Source organism: Pseudopipra pipra, chromosome 12, assembly GCF_036250125.1.
Source record: "Pseudopipra pipra isolate bDixPip1 chromosome 12, bDixPip1.hap1, whole genome shotgun sequence".
Classification (NCBI taxonomy): domain Eukaryota; kingdom Metazoa; phylum Chordata; class Aves; order Passeriformes; family Pipridae; genus Pseudopipra; species Pseudopipra pipra.
Window position 1 is genome coordinate 2,935,543 of NC_087560.1, and position 26,567 is coordinate 2,962,109.

Sequence of the window (26,567 nt, forward strand, 5' to 3'; positions counted from 1 at the left end):
AAGTAACAAACACTGGTCAGAGTTAATGAGTATCCCAGGGATGAGAAATCCAGGGAGTATCATTTCTTAGTGGAGCCTTAGCATGGGTAAGGAGCTTGACTTTCAGTGTCTTTTGTGACACTGGCTCACACAGCACAGACTCATGCCAGGAAGAAGTGCTTTTCCCTCTGGCAGTTATTAATCTACTTATTTTGATATTAGGGATTTTTTGTGGTGAGTATAAGCAATATCCAATAAAAAGCAAAGCTTACATTCATATTCTTGGAGATGGCATGGTGGCACTGAGGATCCTGCACTACAAAAAAAAAATACATTTGCATAAGCAAAGATAGTATCTCAAACCATGTGGAGCCAAAAGTAAATATTCAGTCATGTTATTAGTGAAATATCCAGCCTGCCATATTCTCAGTTTACAGCTCACCTGACTCCTGTGGCTTTGCTGCTGTGGCACAAGACATAGGGGAATATGACCATTTGATATTTTTTTTCTTACAAATTGTTCAACCCGAACTTTAGAAGCCCTTTTTTCAGTTTGTTACTGAAATGTGCCGATGCCAAAATGTCGTTGTGACCTTTTTAATCAGCTGCCCCAAGCAGCCTCAATTTTGACATAGTCTGTGCACAGATCAGTCTCACCCCCCCTCTGTACATTCACTTGGGGATCTTGGACTCAATTGATTGGACTGACCTAAATTTTTAAAGTAAATATTCTGAAGTTTTCTTTCTTTTTCTTTCTTCTTTTCTTTTCCCAAGTTTTCTTCCTTATTCTCACAAATTCATTCAAGTGGAATAAAAATGTAGGTTGCTATGTTATTTTGTTCCATCTGTAGACGTGTAAGGATTTCTACTCTCCTCCTCTGAAGATCTCTCACTGCCTGGCAAGAACTGTGTAAGATTTACTGCATCTGAGCTTTAAATACAGCACTCATATGGAAGCCAGGATTAGAAGTGATTTACTCAAAGGGCTCTACTTCAAACTCCTGGATCAACCTGCTTCTCCTGCAGAGGAATGTGTGGTGTGGGTGCTCTCTGGTTCTTCCTGTTGCTGTCCTCCATCCACCTTCACAGAAAAAAGGGAGGAAGACAAAAGGAGGGCACAATTAGGGGAGTGTATTGTGTTGCACCGGGTTCTCTCTGCCATGTGAGAACATGTGGAACACACACCTGAGAGCAATATTTAGCTCAGCTTTTTCCACAGCAAAACCACTATCTGTGTCTGAAATGTGGTGAAACTGAAATTCTCCCCGTGGAGTGACTGCCTCTTGTACAAGGAGCACGAAGTGATTCCCTCTATTCACATTCCCTTCTCCACTAAGACTCTGCTTAGCCTGTTTCTGTCAGCTCTAATTACAAACCAGCAACACCCAGCCCCATTTTCTTCTGGATAAGCTCTCCCTTGGATTTGACTTATTGCAGGATGTTGGATGCCAGCTGAGAAACAGGGAATACATTCTGGAGACTGCAAAGACATCTTTCTTTCTAGACAGTTACACAATAAAGGACTTCATGGAATCCCACAAAAATCACACAAAAAGCTAGTAGGCAGAAAAATGCAGTAGCTCAAGTGCTAATAAGCAAACACAAAGAAAATTTTTGGTATAAATTAAAAGCCAAACATTTTGTTATACATATAAAAAATATATGGAATTTGGAATATTTATATATATAAATATATGTGGAATATATATGGAATATATACGAAATATATACGAGATTTGCTTTACATCTGCTATGTAAGAAGGGCACAAACCCCTAAACATGAGCAATCTGGTCAGACAGACAGCTTTGGGCATGGTGAACATGCATTTTGGGGAGCCCCTCTGGACACATCTGGGCCACATTCTCCACCACGTCCCCACCCACCCCCCTCCCTCTGCCTGCAGTCTCTCAGAGATAGGCCAGACATCACTGCAATCTAAAACAGGGGAAAGGAGGCTGGAATTAGGGTTTCTCATGCAATTTTGAGTATAACTGTTTCCATCAGTGTGTCAAGTCCCTCTGTGACTGTTCAGGAAGGCAATGGCAGTTTAGGGCAAAACAAATGCAGGCAAAAAGTGGGTCAACTAGAGGCTGAGATACAGACATCCTGCAGGTAATCTTTGCTGCCTGAGACTGGTGGTGAGTTCTGGCTGCATTAGTGTCTAAACCCCAGATATTATCTATGTGTTATAGCCTGGAGAAACTGCTGCTGCTTGACTTGTTCACCACGGGGAGCGTGGCCTCGTGTTCTGCCACCGCTGCACTGAAGATCAAGACAAAAATAAAATTCCATCACCCAGCTAAGAAAAAGGGATTACTTGAGAGGAAGGAAAAAAAAAGAAAGATATGGAAAGGAAAAAAACCTCCCAAAGAAATCCAGTATGAGAGACAGAGCAGAGCCAGGTCAGGCCCCACTGTGGGACAGTGCTGAGCACACGCCTTCCCACTCCCGGTGTGGTGATGGATGTTCTGCCCTGCTCTAGGAACCAGCTCACGGGCACTTTTCACCCCCTGCCCTGGGGGAGGTTTGCTGACAACTGTTTATTCCTCAGGGGCCGTCCTTTGCCATCTGAGCAGGAGGAGGTTGGTAAGAAAGTGGGGAGCATCTCCCCCACAGCGACAGGCTGGGAGAGCTGGGGCTGTTCAGCTGGAAAAGAGAAGGTTGTGTGCAGACCTCACAGCTCCTTCCAGTGTGTGAAGGGGCTACAGGGAACCAGAGAGTTCATCAGGAACTGGAGTGACAGGACAAGGACTAATGGGTGAAAGAGGGGAAATTCAGCTTGTATACTGGGGAGAAATCCTTCCCTGTGAGGGTGGTGAGGCCCTGGCACAGGTTGCCCAGAGAAGCTGTGGCTGCCCCATCCCTGGAAGTGTCCAAGGCCAGGTTGGATGGGGCTTGGAGCAACCTGGGCTAGGGGAAGGTGTCCCTGCCCGTGGCAAGGGCTAGGAATAAATGACCATTAAGGTCCATTCCAGCCTCTTAATATTCCATGACTCCATGTGCCGAGGGGCTGATCCCAGGGGTGGGACAGGGCAGGGACACGGACAGGGGCAGAGGAAGGGGCAGGGAGGGGGGCAGGCACAGGGAATGGGACAGGGACACAGGGGCAGGGAATGGGACAGGGACTCAGGGACAGGGAATGGGACAGGGACACAGGGACAGGGAATGGGACAGGGATACAAGAGCAGGGACAAGGGCAGGGAATGTGACAGGGACAGACACAGACACAGGGACGGGGCAGTGTCACAGTGCCACAGGGATGGGGGCAGTGTCACAGGGACAGTGTCACACTGTCACGCTGTCACACTGTCACACTGTCACGCTGTCACACTGTCACGCTGTCACGCTGTCACACTGTCACACTGTCACACTGTCACACTGTCACACGGTCTGTCCCACCCGCTCCCTCCCGCCGTACCGCTCGGTGCCGCCAGGGGGCGGCCTCGGCCCCGCCCTCGGCCCCGCCCCCAGCCCGTCCCACGGGGTGGCCCCGCCCTTTTCGCCGTCTCTGTTATCGCGAGAGCGGCCGCTGCCCTCCCTCGGGTACTTCCGCCCTCTCTGCGAAGCCTCGCGGCATCTTGCGCCCTTTCTTGCCCGGCTCTGAGGGTGGTCTCGCGAGATCCGTCCCCCCGCGGGGGCGGGGCGCAGTCTCGCGATATCCGTGCCGCGGCGGCGGCGGGGCGCTGCGCAGTCTCGCGAGAGGCGCGCGCCCCCCCGGTCCCTCAGGCGGACATGGTGGCCGGCGATGGACCCTCCCAGCGCAGGTCGGTCACCGCGGGCCCGGGGCCGCCCCGACTGGGGCCCGACGCAGCGCCTCGCCCTCCGCGCCGCCCAGCGCCGCAGCCCCGGGCCGCGGGGGTCCTGCCAGGCGCGGCGGCGCCGTCCCCGCCCCGCTGCCCGCGCCCCCCCCGGGGTATTTATTCTGTGCACTAATGGCTGCGGCGGGGCTCGTTCTGTCCCTCGGCCGCATGACGCCGGCTCGGCGGGCAGCGCTTTGTGCCTCCCGCGGTACCGAACCCCGGCTCTGTTATCTGCGCCGGTGCCTTGCCCTGTGTGTAGATGGCAAACCGAGACAACAAAGGTCAGGTGTGTGCGGGCTGTGCCCGTGACCTGCGTGACCCGTGTGCACCTGCTATTGCAAGTGCTTCTAAAATCCACCTTAGTCACACACCTGCATCACGAGGTGTCTCAATCCGTTTAGAAGCCTGTCTGTATTACATTTACTTACAGTCCAGAGGAACGTTATTTTTGGTAAAATCAGAAATAAAATCTTTTTTCCTGTGAGTGCTCCGTGGGCGCTGGAAGCTCCCGTTCCCTGCTGTCTGTGACTGTTTGTTTCCTCCCCAGGAAGCCCCTACCAGCCCGTCATTGAAGCTTTGGAAAACCACCCCCAGAAGAAGTTCTACAATGTGTCCAAGCTCGGAGGGACCAAGTATGGTATGTGGTGCTCTGGGGGGTGACTGGGGTGGGACCAGCAGCAAAGGGCGCCCTGACTGCCCTGCAGGGTGGGGGGATGCAGGCAGCAATTCCTAATGCTTGGAAGCCGAGCGTTTCCCACTTTCTCACTGCTTTAGGAAGGTGGCAGGGGTAATACTTGGAGATTTTCTTCATTGGGGTGTTGCTGGAGTTTTCAGCAATATTCCAAATCAGAATAATTACACTTTTGGAAAAAAAGGTGAAGTGACAAAGAACTCCTTCAGAAACAGAACCAGCTTTTACTGTAGTTTTGTGCAGCTTTGTGGAGTTCTGGTTTCACCTCCCCAGCAGCCTCACGTAGTCTGTGTTTGCCAGAACATGGCTCCTGCTGCAGGAAGGGGAGGCTTTGTTTAATCCCAGCCTGTCATTAGTATGTGACAGTGGTCTGTGCCAGAAAGGCCTTTATTGGGTCTGCCTGTCCCAGTGCCTTTTGAAAGCTCCCAATTGCACATGTGGTGGGAGGGGATCCAGGGGAGGGAGCTTTGCCCAGTGCCAGCTGGAGCAGGGAATCAAAACACACTTGTGTTATTCTCTCCCTTTGCTCTCATGTTAAACTAAAATACTTAGGTGAGGTACTTACTAGAGGCATTTGGGATTTTTTTTTTTTTTTCAGTTTGGCAAGGTCTGAATTCTTCTGTATTCACAGGATTTGTGATGTGTTTGTTGAGTAAAAAAATTACCAGTGGATGTTTCACTTTAAACTGGTATTTGACACAATAATTAATTCCCTGTGGCTTGAAGGGGAGAGAGAGGGGAGCACAGGGCACAGAGTCTGCTGACACTTTGTGCAACAGCTGAGGGCTCTTGCAAATTCGTCCTGCTTGTGGTAACAAAGTTAATCTTTCAGATAAGCACAACTGAAGGAAGGAGAAGGTTTCTCCTGGTGGCTTTGCCCAGGGAGAAGCAGTGCCCTGGTGGTAACAAAACCAGGCAGTTCCACAGCAGTTTTTTGAAAAGCCTCAAGACAGGAGTGGAAATACAACCACAAGATACCACTTTCTGCTAAAATGTGCCATAAATCTTGGAGCAGCAACGGGTATTCCTGAAAAAGCTTGCAGGAATTTGGATTAAGAGGGTCTTCGTCTTCCAGTAGAAACTTCTGTGCAGAAGTTGGAAGCCTCATGTTAACTACAAGACAGCAAAGTATTAAATAACATTTAGACACAATGTGGGGCAGCACTGGTAGCAAATCCAGCCTCTGGAATTGCTCTCTGCATTTGTTGCTAGAACATTTTCAGTTTTACCTGTTTGCCCTCTGCCTTGGGGCTTCTGGCTGTAATTATTTATGTTAATCAGATTGCTAGTGTAAATGTTAATTGATTTCTTTGCCAGTTTTCTAGGGAGATTTTCTAGTGTTTAAAAGTTACAGAGAAATGGGGACCTGAAAGAGCTCAGAAGGCTTTAGGGCAGAGGGGACGTGGGGATGTGGACCAGGCTCCTGCTGGGTCTGGAGCTGCTGTGGGGAGCCTTTGTCAAGTGAGCTCTGTAAGGCTGGGAGGGCAGAGACTCCCCCCCCTTGTATCCTGTGCTTCACCACCCTCCCTGTGAGCTGCTTTTTCCTTGTATCCAGTCCCAGTGTCCCTTCCTGCACCCTGGGGCTTTCACTGTGCTCTCACTGGGTGCTTCTCAGTCAGGCCTGCCCTTGTCTGCAGTTCTGGGGGTGGTGGGTGCTGCAGAGCCCTCACTCGCTGTGTCCCTCAGGGGCAGCCAGCCCACAGCACCTGAGGCAGGCACAGCAGTCCCAGAACTCTTGGAGGGCCCTGTGCTGGATGTGATCCCATTTCTGGAGATGTCCTGGATCCTGGGAAGCCCCCACTGCCCACGGGATTGCAGCTGGGAGCTCGCTGTGCCTCCTGGAGAGGAGCAGTTGGTTCTCCACAGCTGGTGCTGAGCAGCCCTGGGGCAGTGGGTTTGTCACTGCCTGCTGTTGGTAACCCATGAGAAACCAAAACAGTCCCTTCTGGGAACGTGGCCTGGAAATCATGTGAGGGGTGGCATGACAGGTCATTAGATGTGGTTCTGGGGACATCTTTATACTCAAACTCACCCAAATCTTACACTGGAAATAGGGACTTGTCTACTTAGACAACAATGAATAATCTCTGAGAAAGACACAATGAGAACAGAGTCAGCAAATTCTGTATTAATGGTTTGTGAAGAAACCTCTGGATTAGGTTAAGACCACCAATTCTAACCTTTTTTTATTAAAGCCTGAACTTAACTTTCACCTCCTTCTAACTAACTTTTTTTGTATTTCTCCCTGTTCTCATGAAGTTGATTGCTTGAATGATGCTGAAAATAATGGGATTTGGGGGAGGAATCAATTAACCTTGATTTTGTTTTTGTTTCAGTTTTTGTTTGTTTCTGTGCTGTGAATAGTGACATTGGGGATTTTTTGAACTTGTCTCTTTTTTCATTATATTTTCATTTCCCTATTTTTTTCCTGCCAGAAAACCGTTGCTTGTCAGTACCTTAATTCAGATCAGTAGCAAACTAACTCAAGTTACATTTAGTGAAATGCCCTTGTTTATATTTTATGAAGTGGTTTCATTTTAAAAGGGCACGTGGCAGAATAGTTTCTGGTCTTCATGTCACTGTTTATTAAAAGAATATTGTGGCAGTGGATGCTTTTGGCTTGATATCTCGAGTAATGCAATGGTGACATTTACAGTTAGAAGTGGGTTTGAATATTCTAATTGCAGTTGCTTTGGGCCTGCTCTGATCAATAATCCCAGCTCTGTGTTCCTGGTGTCTCCCCTGTCAGCATAACATCCCTTCCTAAGTGTCACTGTGTGCACACAGGGGGGTCAGGCTGTGGGTGTCTCCCATTCAGATCCCGCAGGATAACTCACCTCCCGCAGGATGTACATTGTGCAGCTCACTGGTCCACACTGTGTAAGGAAGATCAAACCCAAAGGCAACTGGAAGAGCAGGCTCCTGAAGCTCTCAGCCTTCCAATGCCTAGCAAAGTGGAATTCTTCAGCAATGGGGGATGGTAACTTTGCAAAGCTGCAGGTGCTGCAGTCACTGTGTCCCTGCTCCCCAGACACTCTGCCTTACTCCATCCGAGTGCTCTTCGAGTCCAGCGTCCGCAACTGCGACGGCTTCCTGGTGAAGGAGACGGATGCCATGAACATCCTGGACTGGAAAACAAAACAGAACCATGTCGAAGTGCCCTTCTGTCCTGCCAGAGTTGTTCTTCAAGACTTCACGTAAGTGTGGGAGCGCCAAAAGCCCTGAAGGCACCTGTGTGAACTCACTGAGCTGATGTGCAGCCCTTGGCCTTGGGAATAAATCACACCTCACCTTTGATACCCAGGGGTCTGCTCTTCCATGGAAGCCTGTGCACTGCTTCTGCTGTTCAGGGCATTCCTTGTGATAGTTCCATATGATGCAAGGGCAGGAGCTGTTCCATAGGGTGCCCTGGCTTTAGGGCAGGTTGGCAGGGCTGAAGGTGCTGGTCCACAAGGAACACTTCACAGGATAAGAGCCAGAACACAAATGGAAGTGGTGATGTTTGGCTGTAGCCAGATGGCTGACGGTTCACTGAAATACATGGAATTCTTGCTTGAGATAATTGAAGATTAAATATTGCTTACTCCACAATGAGTAATCCAGTTGAATCATGAATAATACATACATCTAAAAAGCAGTCTCTTAGGATATTAACTTTCTTTGTGATTGGACTCTGACATAGCTGAAAGGGCAGTCCTTCAGCAACTTGCAAACATTCAACTGAAGCTGTCTCACTGACTATTTATTAAGAAGCAAGATAATTAAAAAAAGGAATTATGATAATAATAAATTTGAGGTAACTTCTGCTTAGCAGGCAAAGCCAGTGAGGTTTATGTAGTTCTGTGTTGTATAAACATTACCCCCTCTCAGCTTTGTACTTCAGGTGTGCTTATTATCCGTGTCATAGCAACACAAATAGTTTTGTGAAATGCTATGAGCTTCAGAAGTGGCTCTGTTAGACAAAGAACACCTGCTGAGGTGTTAAAATGTACAGCAAGGTTCCACCATAAAGGTAAGGAGTATCTGAAGATTAGCTCTGCAGGGAAGCACAGCCAGACACGAGAACTGTGGCTGTGTCTGAGGTGGTTCTGTGTTCATGTCCTCACACGTGAGGGGAACGTGAACCAACTCCACTGGCTTCACAAATGGTCCAAGCCCTTTAAAACTGAGAGAATATAATAACAGGGGGTTGTCATCTGAAATGAGACTTAGCTAGAACTAGAATTAAATAATGTTAAAAAGAAGTTTGTGTGTTTTGGTGAGTTCATGTCTCATGTACTGTTTTGTTTTTCCATCTGTCAGTGGAATTCCAGCGATGGTGGATTTTGCTGCCATGAGGGAAGCTGTGAGAAATGCTGGAGGAGATCCTGTGAAAGTCAACCCTGCCTGCCCCACTGATCTCACTGTTGACCATTCTCTGCAGATTGATTTCAGCAAATGGTAATGTACTTTTCTTTTACAAACTATACATTTCTGTTTGACAGTTGAGGTGTGGATTCATTCAGGTCCTGGTACTGTCCCATCAAATCATTTATCCTGGGTGGATCCTTGCAATGAGACGTGGTGGTAATTGAAAAAAGGCTGGATAAAAATGGCTAAATTAACACTCTTGAAGGAGAGGAAGAATGTTTGTGAGGCATTCTGGGTGAAGCTGACTGATAATCCCAATTCTGGGCAGGATTTTTCTGAAATAACAGGATCTGGCATGCTTTCCAGAAAATAATATGTCTCAAGAGGATGAGGCAGAGGGAGTTTGTAATTTTGCTTTGCTCTGTTTATATTGTTCAAACAGATAAATGTAGCTGCATATATTTTCAGAGAGAATAAGTGTACTTGGAGAAGTCTGGACAAGTATGAGGACTGGAAAACTACCAGTGTGGTTTTCCTTGTCTGACAGGCAGTGATGTGATGAACACAGCCCGGGGCTGCCTTTGCTGGAAACATAATACTGTAGAAGAGGAACAACTTGAGTTTTATTCAGTGTTTGCTGAAGGAAACACTAAATAATGTGGCTTCCCTCCACCTTCTCCCCTGCCCCTCCATCGTGGAGCCTTCCAAACTCATGAAAAATTGCATAAATTGCTCAGGCTGTTTGGGAATTTTAAAAGTTCGTGGGGAAGAGAGGCCTGTGGTCAGATGGACATGGATGTGTGAGTCATTTCTGTCAGCCTTCCAAGGGCTCCCAGGATCTCAGTCTGGTTGGTGGTGGAAGAGGAAGAAGCTGCAGTGATGGGCTGTGCTGCAGATGTGCCGTGTCAGTGCTGGGCTCTGGCCGTGCCTGTGTCTGCAGGGACAGCTGATTCCATTGCAATTAGGCCAGCCTAAAATTATCAGGCAGACCAAGCATTGGCAAGAGGTCTCAGTGTGCTGCTTTGTAATGATAAATCCAGGCTCTGTAGCATCATCACTTGGGAAGCTTTTGGGTCTGGGCAGCTGCTGGGCTGTGATAAGAAGCCCTTCCCTGCAGGGTGGTTTGTGCTGCTTTCACAGAGCTCCCCCTCCTGCAGACCAGGGCCTGCTGGGCTGGGGTGGCATTTACACGAGGGATCCTCTGAGCCAGCACTCTCCTGCTCTCTGATAACTGAGTATCTGCCTGTGTAACTAAAGCAGGAGAAAGCAGTGGCTTTAATTGCAGATATGTGATTTGGTAATTACTGAGAGGTAAATAGTCATTAGTTTTTTACAGGCTTTCTCTGCTCTCCTGCACAGACTGCATGTTGTATGAATAGAGGGTACTGTGCTGTATGGACTTTATTTTAAAAAAAAAACTCCAGCTTTTCTGTCCTACTTCTGACTGACTTGAATAGTGTATAAAATTTATCTGAATCTTTGAGAATTATGATAAAAAGCCTAATTAAATAATAAAGTTACATTTCTTTCCTTGAGAAAGCTTTGCCTGTAACCGTTCCTCTGTGGATTTAACAGAACACGTACATGTGATAAACAAAGTCTCGAGTTTCTATAAGTTTCAAATAATAGTTTATTATATGGTAAAAGCAAGCAGCCGGCTGGGTGACAGAAATGAGACCAGTTTCCCAAATCTGCACACCCCTACTACAGGGTACATTTAGTATTTATCTTAGCTACTTCATGCATATTAATTATATCATATACATATACATTCTACAGGTTTTTGCTAAGTATTTAATATATGGGTTTTCTTACAGCTAAAGCTAAAAGGGTTATCTCTACAACCAGTCATAATTCATGCATTCTTGGACGAACAGGCGTCTAAAGATTTAAAGTTCTACTATATTTTATCCTTAGGATAGTAAGGAGGTTTTAGGCCTCTTGACCTTGTGAGGGTCTGTTTTATTTCTTTATGGGGGTGTAATTAAGTTTTACAATCCGTTTGTTTTATTTTGATGTAATCACCCATTTGTTCCACGAATCACAATTATTTATATATCACATACAGAACAGTCTTAAAAAAAAAGAACCAAGTTGATTCTACTGTTTGGATGAGACTGTGTGAACACCTTCCAAGTTTAAAACCCTGAGTTCAGCCTTTGCAATGCTCTTTATAAATATTTCTGGCCTATTGTGAACAAATGGAAGGAGCTGTGTGGTGTTAATCTTTCGGACAATCCGGTTCTGTTCATTATTTCTTACCGTGCCACATTACTTGACTAAGCTTATCCAGCCGTAGTTTACTTTGCAACAGGATCGTAGTAAAATAACTCTATTTTTTCAGATGATATTTTATAATCTGTTGAAGGGATTGCAAAAAAAAACCAGGTGGGAGTGGGGAAGAGCAAACTCCTGACCGAGCTGTGGTTCTCTTTGTGTTGCAGTGCAATACAGAACGCCCCGAACCCCGGCGGCGGGGAGGTGCCGAAGCCGCCGGCCCGGCTGTCGCCGCTGCGGGCGCAGCCCCGGAAGGTGCCGTGCCGGGGCCAGGGCGGCTGCAGGGGCGGGCCCTGCGAGTCCGGCCGGCACCCCGCGCCCTTCTCCGCGCAGATCGAGAACACTCCCATCCTCTGCCCCTTCCACCTGCAGCCCGTGCCTGAGTATGCAACCTCTTCTGAGTCACTCAGTACCTTGTGTGTTGTTGAGCTCTGCCTGTGACAGCTCATGGAAGTGGGATTTTTTTAGGCGTCTGTCCTCCTCAGCTGTGCCATAGGCAGGTTTCAGTAGCTAGAAGAAGGTCAGATGTAGCAGATATGAATTAGTCTGCAATAAATTTATTGTTTTACAAGAGGAGCTTTACTGAACTCAGTGCAGATGGCCAACTATTGGCTTATGGCTGTGACTTTTAAATTAAATTTTGATACTTCCCTTGTTTCTTCACGAGGACAACAAAGCAGAGGATCATAATCCTCTGTATGTTGGAAAGCAAACCCGAGTGAATAAATCAGTGAAGCGTTAGTTTATTTCTGAAAGTAATTTATAGCTTTTGTGTGATAACTTTTCAGAAGTCTCTGGCTCTTAAAAGTAGCTTATACATCATCCCCCAATCTTTACAGGATCTCACAGTCCATCTGTCACTGGGCTGCAATTCAGTAAATATCCTGCCCTGTAATAGCCCAGGGGAGGCTCATCTCTGCCTTGCCCAGGTTTCTGTGTTATTCCCAGGTCGGTGTGTGCTGCTCCAGCTCTGCCAGTTACACATAATCACCACCTCTTTGAGCTGCCTCCTTGCTGGGATGGACTGCTCAGATCCCAATCTGCCTGTGCTGGGCAGGTGGAGCATTTACCAGCTGATCCAATCTGCACCCCACAGATACTGTGCTGAATGCCATGGTAATTTTGTAGATGTGGGAACATTCCTGCTCAGTGCAGGTGCAGGATGCAGGAGGAGTGGTGTTTTCAGCAGCACCGGTGCTGTGGCACAGCCCAGCAGGGGTGGTGATGGAGCTGCAGTGTCACACTGGCTGTCCCTCAGGGCCTGGCAGAGCACTGGAGCTGCTGAACTGCTGCTGCTGCAGGGAGGAAGGGGAAGGGTCATGGTGTAAAATACACCTCTGAAAATCGAGAGCTTCCTGATACAGAGCAAATGTATTCCCTTCCTTGTTCAGCTACTCAAAGCAGAGAATATTCCTCTTAAGTTATGGATTACTCTCTTATAACAACTATCAGTATCTTAATAAATACAACACTTACTAAGAAAAGATAGTTCATTTTATGAAGCTGCAAATGAGTACTTGTGAAGAAAAAATTGTGGCATGGAGGGAAATGGAGGAATGGAGGACAGTCACAATTGCCCTGATGTTCTACTCAGCTGCTGAGGGCTAGTTCTGAACGTGGAGCATGTTTTCCCAGTAGCTAGTGAACATCTGGGTTCTTTACTGTGTGGGGTTTTGAGGGGTGCAGCCTGTGAGACAACTCGTGGGGGTAAAAAAGCTTCTGTGTATCGTAGCATATGCCTGGAATAGATCCCTTAAAGTATTTCTGAGGTCAGATGCTTTAGGCAAACCATACCTGGAATAAACCTGTTCTCAGGAGCAGCACACGTGGAATCAGCTGTTTCTTACTGTTTACAGAAAGCTTGCTGCAGGGAAGCAATTATCTTTGTTCTAATAAACTACTTCAAATAGTCCTGCAGGCTTAAATGAGTCTTTCATCAAACAAGCTAAAACTACAACTTGTTCTTCTGTAATTTGAAATGCATTTTGACAGTCCTTGTAAACTTGTTATCTTCTAGGCCCGAGACGGTATTGAAAAATCAAGAGATGGAATTTGGCAGAAACAGAGAGAGGCTTCAATTTTTTAAGGTATGTCTGTGTACCTGCTGGCTTTGTGTTCTGGGCTTTTTTTAGGAGCCATTTGTCCACCAGTGTTCAGGTTTAGATGATAAATTTAAGTGTAATCGTTTGGAAGTGTTAGACTCTCAAATCTGAATTTAATACAGGAGCAGAAAACTGGCTTTCTAACTTGAAAAAGTTTACTCTGATTCGGTTCTTGTCCACGGGGATTTATGAAGCATTAGTCTTTTTAATGCCTTCTCCTGAGCTCAGTGCCTTAGGTCACAATGAATCTCTGGATAAAGGGTTCATTTATCTCCAGCCCTGTTATAAAACTTCCTGGAGCTGGAAGTGTTGAGCAGGGAGCAGTGTTCAGACATGGCTGCTCTCAGGCTGGGCAGCACAAGTCCCGTGGGGAGCATCACCTTCTTTGCTGCTGGGCAGAGACCTGCAACAGTTTGATCCTCATCATATGAACTAATTTGACATGGTTTAGGAATTCAGTGCCATGATCTAAGACTCTTTTCATATGTGTAGACTGGGAGGTTTCTCTCTGAAGCAAATTAGCTTTTACATTATTAAAGAAGGAAATGGCCAAGCTGAATCTTGTTACAAGTTTCATGTCAGCTCTGTTAAATGTACCATCCTGAGTTTGCAGGTGGTCTCACTCGGGAGTGTCAAACCTAAACTCAATTATGCTATAAATATAAATTCTGCTATAAATACGAGTGCTTAGGTTCTGTTCTTTAAATATCAGTCTTAGGTGGGCTTGAAATAAGTTGTGTGAACTGGAAGGTAAGAGATTGCTGCTGCCCTGCTTTTGAAAGGTAGGTATGAATTATTGATTGAGCCTTCACAGGAGTCGAGTGAGTGGTTTTGTTGATAATTAGGAATGTATCCAGGGGGATCAGATGCCTCTGTTTGACAAAGGAGCAAAAACCCCCTGGGTAAATAGTAGGGACTCCTTTATTGTGTCTTAGCTTTGCCTTTTTAGTTATGTACTAAGAATTAAATATACCTCTGAAAAAAATGCAACTCTTTTTCTTCTCGTTTTGAAAACATTTCAGTGGAGTTCAAAGGTTTTCAAGAATATTTCCATAATTCCACCTGAGACTGGAACGGCTCACCAAGTGAACTTGGAATATTTGTCCAAAGTTGTTTTTGAAGTTAAGGATTTGCTCTATCCCGATAGTGTGGTTGGCACAGATTCCCACACAACCATGGTAAATGGCTTGGGTATCTTGGGCTGGGGTAAGTATGCTCAGAATAACTTCATTGCACTTGGACAGCCACACTAAAGCTGCATGTTCCTATCTCAAGCATAACAGACTCTTGAATTATTCTTCTACATGTTTCTTGTCTAAAAGCAATCTTGACTAACATTTCTTTCCACTGAGAAATGACTCTGTAATTAAAAGAGAAAACAGCCAAAAACCAGCTGATATTCAAATAAGTGCTGTTTGTACAACAAAAATTTGCATGAAGGTTTCTCTCAGAAAATTAGCTTTAGATATGAAATATTTTCTGCCTGGCTGTGCCATTTAACTCGAGCAGTGGTCGTGCTTGGTTTGAATTTTGGGTTTTGATTTAACGCAACTCCTGCATTTCTTGCTGTGTCCGTGTGGGGAATGGAGGGATGTCCTTCACTTGCAAGAGGAGCAGCAATATGTTTGTTGTCACAGCCTGTAGGCTTAATAGAAAGGGTGTTCTTAGCTTGTTAGGAGCTGAGCATGCAGAGTGTTGGTCCCTGAAGCTGAGGGAAGCTCTGTGCTGTTCCCTTCCAGGCGTCGGGGGCATCGAGACCGAAGCAGTGATGCTGGGAATGCCCCTCACCCTCACCCTGCCCGAGGTGGTGGGCTGTGAGCTCACAGGCACAGTCAGCCCCTTTGCCACCTCCATAGATATTGTTCTGAGCATTACAAAGGTAAGTGTTTGATGCCTTTTCAGACTAGAGAGAGTTTGCTGCCAGTAGCACCAGTGGCGTTTGAGACCTGAATTAAACACCAGGAGTGTTTTTAGTGCACCTTTGATCAGGGCAGTGCAGAAAGGTACAAATAATCTCTTAACTATTTTTATTTACTAGTCCTTTGAAGTAGCAGGTTTTTCTTTACCCTTATAGTCATTTTATTTACATGTCCTCTTTCACTAAAAAGTCATTTATAATAATTTTTTTTTCAAACGTAGCCTTAGGGTTTCAGCTTTTTATATTAAATATTTGTGACTCATGAATTGTTGTGACAAACATGGCTTGCATTGTACCTCTGCACATAACAAGTGTTGTTGTGTGTTCTTTCCAACAGCATCTGAGGCAAGCTGAGGTGGCTGGAAAGTTTGTGGAGTTTTTTGGGAGTGGTGTTTCCCAGCTGTCTGTAGCAGACCGAACCACAATAGCAAATATGTGTCCTGAATATGGTGCTATTCTGAGTTTTTTCCCTGTTGATAATGTGACACTGAAGCACTTAAAGCATACAGGTAAAGATGAAATTAAAATAGTGATTCCTTCTAACTGTGCTTTTGATTTGTGGTAATACAATTTTTTTGCTTAGAACTCCATAGTTTTTACACTGTGTAGAGTTCTGATGTGGATTTAATGTATAATTAGACTTGTACTTGGGGTTTGTGTCCAGTCTGGTTCATTTGTCTAATATCTGATTTATGAACATGATGTTATTTTTGAACATCCACAGCCCTTGTTTTTGAAAACACCCTTTAAAAGAAAAGTATGAAGGAAATTCTCAGTTACATTTTGAAATGTGTATGGAATGTAAGTCTTCTCAATTTGAAATGAATCCATTAACCACCTGTAGATTCCCTGCAGGATCAAAATTTAAAATGATTACTAGAAAGGAGTGAATCTGCAGAACAAATCACATCCCTGATTTTTTTCCCAGTGGATTGTTTCCCTTTGAAGCTCATGATTTCAGGCTAAACAAGGAGAATGACAGTTCCTTATCGAGCTGCTGCAGATACCAAAAAAGGCTCATTCATGAGGGAGCCTTTCTGAAATGAAATCTTTCAGTTTTAAATGAGTTAAATATTTTTAACAGCAAATATGTTTGTCTGGCTAGTGCAGAGCAAATGAACAGTTTCCAAACAGTAGCCAGCAATTCTGCCTATTGTCAGCTCAGCACATGGTCTGTATTAAACCAGTAAATCTTAACAGAGAAAAGCCTTATGGCCTTCAGGGACACATCTGTAAATTTAATTAGAGTCACAACTGCTAGAGCTGGAATAACTTATTTTATTCCTTGGTGTAAGAAGACAAGTTAAGCTAATTCAGAAAAAAATATAATCATTTATAAATGTTTTAAATTGTGTATCATTCCTGAATAGTTTCTGGAGGTTGGGGTATGGAAGTGGTGTGCTTGAAAAAAAAAGTACTTTGAATGTTACACTTAAGAATCTAAACTTCTGAAAATTGTGTGTTTTGTTTTACTTATGTCTTTAATGTGACTCTTCTCATGTTTGAAATCACCTTCCTAAGGTTTGGACAAGGCCAAGCTTGAAGTCATGGAAGCATATCTTAAAGCTGTGAAGTTATTTAGAAATGATGAGAGTTCTTCCAGAGAACCTGACTATTCCCAGGTATGCTGGAAAGGACTTGGTGGGGTTTGTTTCTCCTAAATAACTGCTGAGGATTTAACAGGCTTGCATTGCTTTCAGCAAAGTTGTTATGTATTAACTCACCATTTCAAGAAGCAGAGTTTATTTGCAAAACATAAGAGGGGGTGGGGAAAATAAGGGAAGTGCAGTAACATTATGTCAACTAACAGATGCTGAATTTCAGTCACTCTCGAATCTTATGGATGGTAGAAAAGTTAAGGATCATGTTGAAACCCCTGGAATAAGATAAGTAGCCTTTTACAGTGAGTGGTCTTGAAAATGGAAGCCCAGAGTTCTAAATGTCTGTGAACATTCAGATTTTTCACAAGAGTTCCACATCCATGTCCTGCTGGGCTGGGATTGGTAATGCCTGTGCTTTCTGTTCCTTGGTTTTTTAGGTAGTGCAAGTTAGTCTAAGTTCTATAATTCCATATGTCAGTGGTCCCAAGAGATCCCAAGACAGAGTGGCTGTTAATAACATGAAGAGTGACTTCCAAGCCTGCTTAAATGAAAAGGTTTGTACCACTGATGTTCTCTTCCTAAGGTATTTCCTGCAATCCATGTGAATCAATGTTATGTTGCCTGTTCCCTGCACAGCTGCTGACCCTCCTTATTGCTACACAGCTGCTTGGCCAGGGTGTTCTGTTCTGGCTTGACAAGTGTCCCAAGGGTAGTAGTTGGTAAATCATAAGTGGTTTGGCAGGAACATGAGCTTCCAAATATCCTTAATGTCACAGTTTAGATTGCTAGGGAGGAAGAACTTTAGGTAATACACAGTGTGAGCTTGTGAAACTTTTTCACTTTTTCAAGGATTTTTTAAACAGTTGTGTATTACTTGATTTCCACGACAGAATTTATCAGGAGAAAACTCATCATATCTTACAGGAGATTCAGAAAGACTGCCAAGATTTGTAGCTAAGCAGCATTCCAGGTTCTTAACTTAGCAAATGATTTTTGCTTACAGCTTAACTCGACTTCACAGAGTGAATGTTTTTACTCTAAGGTGTATTATTTTTGGTTAGGGATGTATTCAGGTTTCTAAGAATGCAGCCAATACAGGAATGTACCTTCATTTTTAGTGTTTGTCACTAAAGTTCAAGACTGGCAGCAGTGTCAGTAAGAATTCATCCTGTTGGCTTTGGCTTTTATTGAGGCTGTGACCCAGTGGTCAGTCGTGCTGGAGGAAGTGGGAGCTGACTGTGGAAGGCAAAGGTTGAGCTTGAAAGGGACCCCTGAGGATGTTTGAGTGCTGGGAGCACTCAGGTGAGAGTGTGAAGTGCTAATTACCTACTCTGGTTTAGTTACCATACTCTTACAGTTAATCTTGGACATGCTTCTAATTCAGCAACAAGTGTTGTGTAGGATTAGACAGGGACTCATAAGGGGTTGTTCTTTGCTGGACAGCAGGGAGTGAGTTGTGGCATCAGCCACTTGTAGACTGGCATTTGTTCCCAACTGCTGCAGAGTTAAAGCTGCAGAGTTGTGAAGGAAGGATGAGACCAGTGTATTTACAGAGGGGGGTGAACTGAGGGCTGCCTGTAAAATCTGTTTGAAGGTTCCTAATGGCACAGCTGAGTGTTATTTCAAGGTGAGGCTTCCCTTGGTCTCTCTGTTTTCATCCTTTGTGTACTGCAGCAGCTGCTAACAAGTATCTTTGCCCCCCAGTGTGGTGTGAAGGGGTTCCAGATTGCAGCTGAGAAGCAGGAGGACACGGTGCCTGTTCAGTATGAAGGAAATGAATACCAGCTGTCCCACGGCTGTGTGGTCATTGCTGCAGTGATCAGCTGCACCAACAACTGCAACCCCTCTGTCATGCTGGCTGCAGGTATGTCAGGAGCACACAGCCCACAGCCTTTGTGGTGCCCCATGTGTTCACTGCTGGAGGTTCTCTGCAGTGACTCGACCTAAAGGTTTGAAACTACAGACTTGTAGCCTTAACTTGTGTGTTCTGGAGGTGATCTAGTGAAAGTTATTTTTCCACAATACAGTCTCCAAGTTTGTGCCATAAAGCAGTATTAAAGAGGGTAATTAAGAATATTTACACCTGGTAGTACTCCAGCAGGGAAGCAATTGCAGGGCTCTTGTCAGGTGACACAGTTGATGCACAGGGGGGCTTTAGCTTGGAGCCTGTCCTGGGTGATGATGAGCTGGAACACCACGGAACAGGACAGAAACTCTGCATTGCTGAACAGTTGATGTGTCACTTTTTAAGGGGTATCTGCTGCACCTTCACAAGCTGCAGATGGTTTTGCTGGAACAGCTCATGTGTCACACTTTGCTCTCATGTTTTAAGGTCCTCTGTGGCCAAGGTGAGCTTCCCTTTGGGCCTCTGTGGCCAGTCTCTAACACTGAGTGGATTTGCACTGTCAGCTAGAACATGGGAAAGACATTTTCCTTACAGAAAAGAAAATGGGAATGGGAACAAAAACCTGTGTGTTATTATTATGAGTTAAGAAACTTTATTCAGGCCAGTAGTTGCTTTAATAATTTAATAAACTGGAAGTTGTCTAATCCTCTGTGGGTTTTTATGCTTCATTTAACTAAGGTAGCAACATAGGTGTCGTGTTCAGGGATATAAAGGGATATACAAATCATAATCTGTCTCTTTGGCTTTTTCCCTTTTTGTTTGGTAGGACTCCTGGCCAAAAAAGCCGTGGAGGCTGGCCTGGTGGTGAAGCCCTACATCAGAACAAGTTTATCCCCAGGCAGTGGCATGGTTACACATTACCTCAGTTCCAGTGGAGTATTGCCATACCTCAGCAAGCTCGGGTAAGGCCTGGCTCCCCTTGCTGCTTGAGGCACGTGGTGCACAGGGGGTTTGTACCAGCTGATAAATAGGATTGCTGTTCATTTGGAGTTGGAGAATTCTTCATAGATTTGCATTTTACTTGCTGACTTAAAATTGTTTTGCCCCGTTGTATTCCCACTTTACAGTTTACTATGTGTAGCTCTACCCCATCTGAGCTCTGTTTTTTCAGTACTCAACTCCTTGATTATAAGTGTTTTGCAGGGCAGGATGCACTTGATCATGTATTTTAAAAGTGGAAGCTGGATGCAAATTTGTCAGGACAGTCTGTACTAGTCTTCTCTTGACATTGCTGCTGTCAAGGGTTGTTCAGCATGGTTTTGGTTGCTCCACAGCAGATTATGCTCATAATTCTGCAGCAGTGCCCAGCTGTGCCTTGCATCAGTGAGATGTAACGTCTGCTGCTCACCTCCTAAAGAGTTTTAACTGCCAAAGGAAAAAAAAATCTTAGGGATTGCTAATAAAGAAAAAGCAGTTTTGCTGACAAATTGCTTGTGACCATGGAATGTGTGACTTGTTTGGTTCTCCCATGTAGGTTTGAGGTGGTTGGTTATGGGTGTTCCACCTGTGTTGGGAACACGGCCCCTTTGCCAGAAGCCATCAGGAATGCAATAAAACAGGTAAAGCTCTGCCTGGCTTATTAAATACAGAAATGAGTTTCCCACCCAGTTAAGAAATCAGGAAATACAGCAATCCATGCAAAATACACTTCATTGTTGGTTTGGGCTTTGCATGATGTTCTTGCACATTTGCAAGTCAGAGAGACCTGACAATTCATTGCTGTGTATAATAAATGTTATAAATGGTATTTGTAGCATTCAGCTGGAAATTACAAAGTAAATACATATGATCTAATCTTATGGAGGATGCAACGTGTGGGTTTTGTGTCATAAACGAAGAGGAGGTTTTTAAGGAGCTGTGGACTCAAATCACTTTAACCAGCACTGTCTCAACAGCTGCAGCTTTTTTCCTCTTCTGAAGCAGAAGAAAAATACAAGAAATAAAAGGCAGGAGAGGAGTTGACTGAAGGGACAGGAGAACACATCAGAGGGTCAGAAGGGAAAAAGAGAAGGGTAGTGGGAGAGAGCAAACTGCCTTTCAGCTGTAGTGTTAGAGGAAATGTTTGAAGTGGAATGCTAAAGCACATCTGATGTAGCTAACCCAAACCAGCACCACAAATTGCTGTAACAGTACACCTGGCTCTGCCTCTCAGGGTGATATCATTGCCTGTGGAGTGTTGTCTGGCACGAAGAACTTCGAGGGCCGCCTGTGCGACTGTGTCCGTGCCAACTACCTGGCGTCCCCCCCCCTGGTGGTGGCCTATGCCATCGCAGGCACCGTCAGGATAGACTTTGAAACAGAGCCTCTGGGTGAGTGTTGGCTTACAGCTTCCAACTCTGCATGCAGGGCACGTGGGGACAGCTCTGCACGTGCATTTCAGCCCCACAGCCCGGGGGCCTGAGGGGAAAGCACAGCTCTGTGTGGTGCTACCTGTGGCTAAAGCAAAGCATCCATTCCACTGCTCAAATTCGTTGCCTGTTTGGTACCATCTCTGAAGGCCTGAATGTGTACATGTTTATATTCTAATATAAATCTGAAGGCTCGTGTTTTATTCTTTTAACTGTTTGGAATCTTACTCAGGCATTGGCTTTAATGGCAAAAGTATTTACTTACGAGATATTTGGCCCACCCGAAAAGAGCTTCACACGGTGGAGGAAGAGTATGTGATCTCATCCATGTTTAAGGAATTGAAGGAAAAGATGGAGGTAGGAATGGTCTTTTATTCCCCATAATTTAAAGGTTGCTTTTCATTGTAGCTTCATAGTATCTTCCAGTTGAATGTGATTGGTTTATCAGTGACTTCCAAGGCTTTAAGTGGGAGGGATACTGGCATTAAAAAGTGATTCGTAAATAGTATCCAGTGAGGTAACTTGTAATATATGATAGAAAATTATTTATGAAATAATAGTAAGTAATAGAAAATCACCAGTAAGTCTTTGGTTTCTGAATGTAAAAATATAATTAACTAATTTCTGTTTGTTTTGATTCATTTTCTTTCTTGTAGAAAGGAAACAAACGATGGAATTTACTGGAAGCACCAGAGTCAACTTTATTTCCCTGGGATTCAAAATCTACTTATATCAGATGTCCTTCCTTTTTTGATAAACTTGTAAGTACAACAAATCTATCCATCAGATGATATGCACTGCATTGAAGTAAAGGAATGGCTATTCCAGTAAATCTTCGGTGTTTAAGTAACAAATTTAATTATCCCTAATATTTCTCAGTCCTTGAAATACTGTTTGTGTCTCTGGAATGAGCGGAGCCTGTACATCAAAGTGCCTTCATATACTGCAGATATGTTTTATGTCTCTAAGGGTCTTGGAAGAAAATGTTTCTTACACTCTTTTCCCTTGTGTTCTTTCCCCTGCCCCTTCAGGCCAAAGAACCAGTTGCACCCCAGCCAGTTGAAAACGCCCATGTCTTGCTGTACCTGGGGGACTCTGTCACCACAGATCACATATCCCCTGCTGGGAGCATTGCCAGGAGCAGTGCTGCTGCCAAGTACCTGACCAGCAAAGGGTGAGCACTTGGCACCTTCACCAGCCCCTGCTGTGGCACAGGAGTGCTGCACAAGGCAGAGAACTGAGCAGCAGGGCTGCTGGCCTTGAGAGCTGCCCCTCTGCAGAAAGGGGACACTGTGTGGGGAGAAGCCCAAAGCCATCACCTTCTGGGCAGCCTGTCCAGGTTACAGCAGACACTGAGACACCCCCTAAAGAGCTGCTCCCCACAGCCCTGGCCACAGTAACAGCTGCTGCCACAGGAATGCAGGGCAGAACTGATGTCCTCATGGACAAATCAGTGCCTGGTCTGTTAGCTGAGGTTAGTCATTGTCACTGGCCTCGGGAGCAGCGAGATGCACAGATGATCAGATCTTTTTTAACAGGTCAGTTTAAGAAAATGAAGCCCAGTTTTTAACTGAATATGGTGTGGACTCATCTTTCTAACCATTACATTCAGTCTGAAGGAGTCTCATTGCAGGAAAGAAAAAAAAAAAATTGGCCTTTAATTCCAGGATGGTTGGTTGATTGATGAGTAAAGCTCTCAGTTTGGTACAAGGCTTGTTAATAGATGTGATGGTAATGGTAAGAGGAGTAGTGAGCTGGGTTGTTTCCTAGAACTGTCTGCCCATAATTCTCCTGGAAGTACCACACTTCTTGTAGCGCTTCATAATGAAGTTGTAGAAAATCAATTTAAAATTGCAGCTTTCCTCCTGAGTAATCTAGCAGTGGTTTACACATGCTGTTCATGATTTATAATAATTACATCTTTGGAGGACTAGTTCCTTACATCTTGCACCGAAGACTTAGATATGCTGCAATAATTATAAAAAAATCATAATATCCTTTTAACTGGATAACCTTTAAAGTAACTGATTCCCTCTTCAATTTGCTTTTTATTCTAGACTCACACCTCGTGAATTCAACTCTTATGGGGCTCGAAGAGGTAATGATGCTGTCATGACAAGAGGTACCTTTGCAAACATCAAGCTTCTGAATAAGTTCATAGGAAAACCAGCTCCTAAAACAATTCACTTCCCATCAGGACAAACGGTAGGAATGCCTTTGTTTGCACAGCTGCTCTGAGATGGGGGAGCAGGTTTAGAAGTCACTCACACTGTGTCACTTTGCCATTCCACAGCTGGATGTGTTTGAAGCAGCGGAGCTGTACCAGAGGGAAGGCATTCCTGTCATTATTCTGGCAGGAAAGAAGTATGGACTGGGGAGCTCAAGAGACTGGGCTGCAAAAGGGCCTTTTTTACTGGTACTGCTGGTTTGTTTGGGTTTGGGGTGTGGTTTTGTTTTTTTCTGGAAGTACCTAAAAACACATCATGTGCTTTCTTTGTTAGAATCTTCATGGGAAAGAATCACTAGTCAGGATAAGTCAGAATTTCTTAATTATGTAACTTACCCTCTTGGGTACCAGACTTTGAGATAAATTAGACATTTATCTAGTGCTGACCTCTCTTTGGTCTCCAGGGGGTGGTCAGTATCTCACTATTGGAGACTGATTTCCACTAATATTCAGAATAATAACAGTCAGCCATTGATTCATGTCCTGCTAACCCCAACGAGGTCACTGTCTGTGACAAGCCCCATGTCACACTCCGTGGGCCTGCTCTGGCCTGTTTGCTTCCCTCTGCTGTAAAACTAAAAGATGCTCCAGTGCACTTAGAGGACTGGTGTAAAGTGCTGTCTTTGCTCTTGGTTTGGTGGCAGGGTTTTGGACACAAGTTGTGTGTGAAGGTCTCACAGTGCTGGCTGCTCTCTTGCAGGGGGTTAAAGCCGTGCTGGCCGAGAGCTTCGAGAAGGTCCACAGGAGTCAGCTGGTTGGGATCGGCATCGCTCCACTGCAGTTTCGTCCCGGGGAAAACCCGAGCACTTTGGGTCTCACTGGCAAAGAGCAGTTTTCCATATTGTTCCCTCCAGAGCTGTTGCCCAGAATGACTGTGGATGTTAAGGTATCTTTGCAATATTTTTAATTTCTCTGTTGAACGTGCTGACGATTGAAAGCAGAGAAAGATAAGTTAGTCCTGATGACAGGAAGCAAAGCAGGAAAAAACAAGACTTAATTCTCTTGGAAGGTAAGCTTATAGTGCTGCCTGCAGGTTGGCATGGCTGTTGAAGTTTCCCAAAGCACACACACACATGTTCTTTCTACACAACTTCGTATACAACCTGGAGCACCTGATTGTTCTTTTGGGTGTTGTTTTCCCTCTCCTGGGCACTGTGTTAGGGTAGAATTGAGCTGTTGCTCATTCAGGTGCTTTTAAAGACAAGGGTGTGATGATTTGAGAGAGGCTTTGGCTCTCCCAGAACACAGGTGGTGCCACCTTAGGGACATGGTGTTCTCTTGGTTACAACCATCTACACTGGGCACTAAAACAAGCCCCCATCTGCTCCCAGCAGTCTCGGGGCTGTAGTGGCACATAAGAGGGTTGAATTCCCTTGTGTTCAACAAAACATGGGGTTAGAATGTTAGCTGGTAATAAGCCAGGGGAAGTGAAAGCACAACTTAATTAGTTTCTCTTTTTTTTGCTTTTGTTTTGAAGACGAGCACTGGAAAAGTATTCAGCGTGATTGCCTTGTTTGAAAACAACATGGAGATAACTTTATACAAGTATGGTGGAAGTCTAAACTTTGTGGCTCGAAGATTCTTATAGTAGCTACTGACTGTCTGGGTACCTTGCATAACTGGTAACTCTGCAAATGCCTTGTGTGAACCCAGGAATCTGTACTGTGGAACTGCAAACAGTCCTAGTGTGCTCAAAGTTACTTCGTCCATGGATGTAAAAGATTGTGAATCATTGTAACTGCAACAAGATCCTTTCTGATTTTAAATAATATTCTAATGGTGCTATTAAACATTGCTAAAATCAACATGTGTATTGTGGCAGAGAGCTGTAAGTATGGAGGGGATGTTTTATCAGACCATTTTGTAAATAAACTATGCGAAATCTGAAACTGATTGTGCTGAAGATTCTTACGTAAGAAGATTTTCTGCAGTTGTTTCCGCTCAGTTTTTGCACCTGTAAATCTGTTTGTTGGTTTAAGGGTAGCAGCAGATGGCCTGGAATCTTAAAGGCCAAACAGAAATTTTTTTTTTCATCTGGAGCTTGAAAAAGATGCAGAGTTTTGAATTTCTTGTTCTTCAGGTTATGGGCTGAACAAAAAGCAGTCCCCGTGAGGCCCGTGGGATCCTGTATCACAGATGATGACCTCCTTACCTTTATTATGGGACTATATTTCATCTGGATACAGATTTAAAACTGCTCAAGCTATGAAATGTGTGCTTAGAAATATGGGAAACATTTCTGCATTTAAAAACAAAGCTCACAGTTGTTTGGTTGATGCCCTTCTGTTGAAGTTTGTCATATCTGCTTCAAGGGATGCAGTTTGTTGTTTGTGGCATCAGATTTTCCTGTGCTGTCTGCAATATCATCAAAGTACCTCCCTGAAGGGTTTTAGCCTTTAAAAATCTTTAAAAACATCTCCTAGGACTGTTTAAATTCCTCTGCTTTAATTACAACCTGTGTCTAATAAGTTGTCAGATGTTGAAGGGCCAGGTGGCCGTGCTGCCTTTTACTGCTTCTCATGTGCTGTCAGTTCACAGCTCTCCCCACATGTCCCGTTGCCCTGTGGAGGAGCCCAGCACACTGCAGGAGTCTCCTGTGGCCCTGCAGAGGCTGTGACTGTCAGCACAGGGAGGGCAAACCCCGTCCCACAGTTCAGATCAGCACAAGGTGCAGAGTTGCTGCAGAGCCGCTGTGTTCCCACTCCCTGGGCGTTGCTGTGTCCAAGGGGTGCAGCTCCAACCCGCTCCTGCTGTGCTCCTGTATCCTGAAAAGATTCCTCACACCTCCAGGGGTTTGTGTAGAGATTAATTGCTGCTGGAGAACAAAACTGCAGTACTTGCCTTTTGCTTGAAGACTTTTTGTTCTTGATAAACATTGTCTTAAATATCAAAATATTAGCTTTACTTACCTGTGCTTTTAATTTATAACCAGACACTAAGCTAGCTGACTTGCAAACTAACAGATGCACTGTTCAATTCTTTAAATAGTATGTTTGACAGTCCTTAAAAAAAAACCCAAACAAAACCCCCAAAACCTCTCACAGTTATATAATTACAGTGTAATTCATTTTTTGACTGTTCAAAGGCCAAACTAATTTAATTTCACTGACAAAACTTCAATATATCTTTTTCTATTCTATTAGACAGAGTGCACTAAAGTTTGAAGTTGTGTGTAATCTGTTTTTATGTTTCACTAGTTTGATGTGGTTTCCTTTCAGGTGAGATGAAAACCCTTCCGGTGACTCCTGCCACTGATAAGGGGGATCAGTGGATGCAGTTTGATTGTAATATCCAGCTGAATGCTGAATGAGTCCCTGCTCTGTGCTACATTCCCACTGATTCTATCCAGAGTGACTGAGCAGATCTT

At 44.7% G+C, this 26,567-nt stretch overlaps 2 protein-coding genes across 2 annotated transcripts in view; one reads left to right on the plus strand and one right to left on the minus strand.

The window, feature by feature from the left end:
• SKIC8 (SKI8 subunit of superkiller complex) overlaps positions 1–26,567 on the minus strand; it is a 110,115-nt gene that overhangs the window by 61,952 nt on the left and 21,596 nt on the right. The gene's annotated exons all lie outside the window — the stretch shown is intronic.
• On the plus strand, positions 3,601–25,089 carry IREB2 (iron responsive element binding protein 2). The gene is made up of 22 exons (XM_064668385.1): positions 3,601–3,744; positions 4,328–4,417; positions 7,503–7,668; positions 8,774–8,911; positions 11,266–11,481; positions 13,116–13,185; positions 14,223–14,406; positions 14,940–15,079; positions 15,456–15,627; positions 16,640–16,740; positions 17,157–17,273; positions 18,424–18,583; positions 19,392–19,527; positions 20,100–20,184; positions 20,778–20,934; positions 21,206–21,330; positions 21,630–21,734; positions 22,005–22,147; positions 23,031–23,178; positions 23,267–23,389; positions 23,901–24,086; positions 24,678–25,089. The coding sequence occupies exons 1-22, from the start codon at positions 3,726–3,728 to the stop codon at positions 24,786–24,788; spliced, it is 2,892 nt and encodes a 963-aa protein (XP_064524455.1). The 5' UTR covers positions 3,601–3,725; the 3' UTR covers positions 24,789–25,089.

What these genes read in the sequence shown, in the direction of transcription:
- IREB2 (XM_064668385.1), top strand. An exon ending in CCATACCTCAGCAAGCTCGG is followed by an intron (nt 19,528 to 20,099) that starts GTAAGGCCTGGC and finishes TCTCCCATGTAG; the next exon opens with GTTTGAGGTGGTTGGTTATG. An exon ending in CTTCCTTTTTTGATAAACTT is followed by an intron (nt 21,735 to 22,004) that starts GTAAGTACAACA and finishes CTGCCCCTTCAG; the next exon opens with GCCAAAGAACCAGTTGCACC.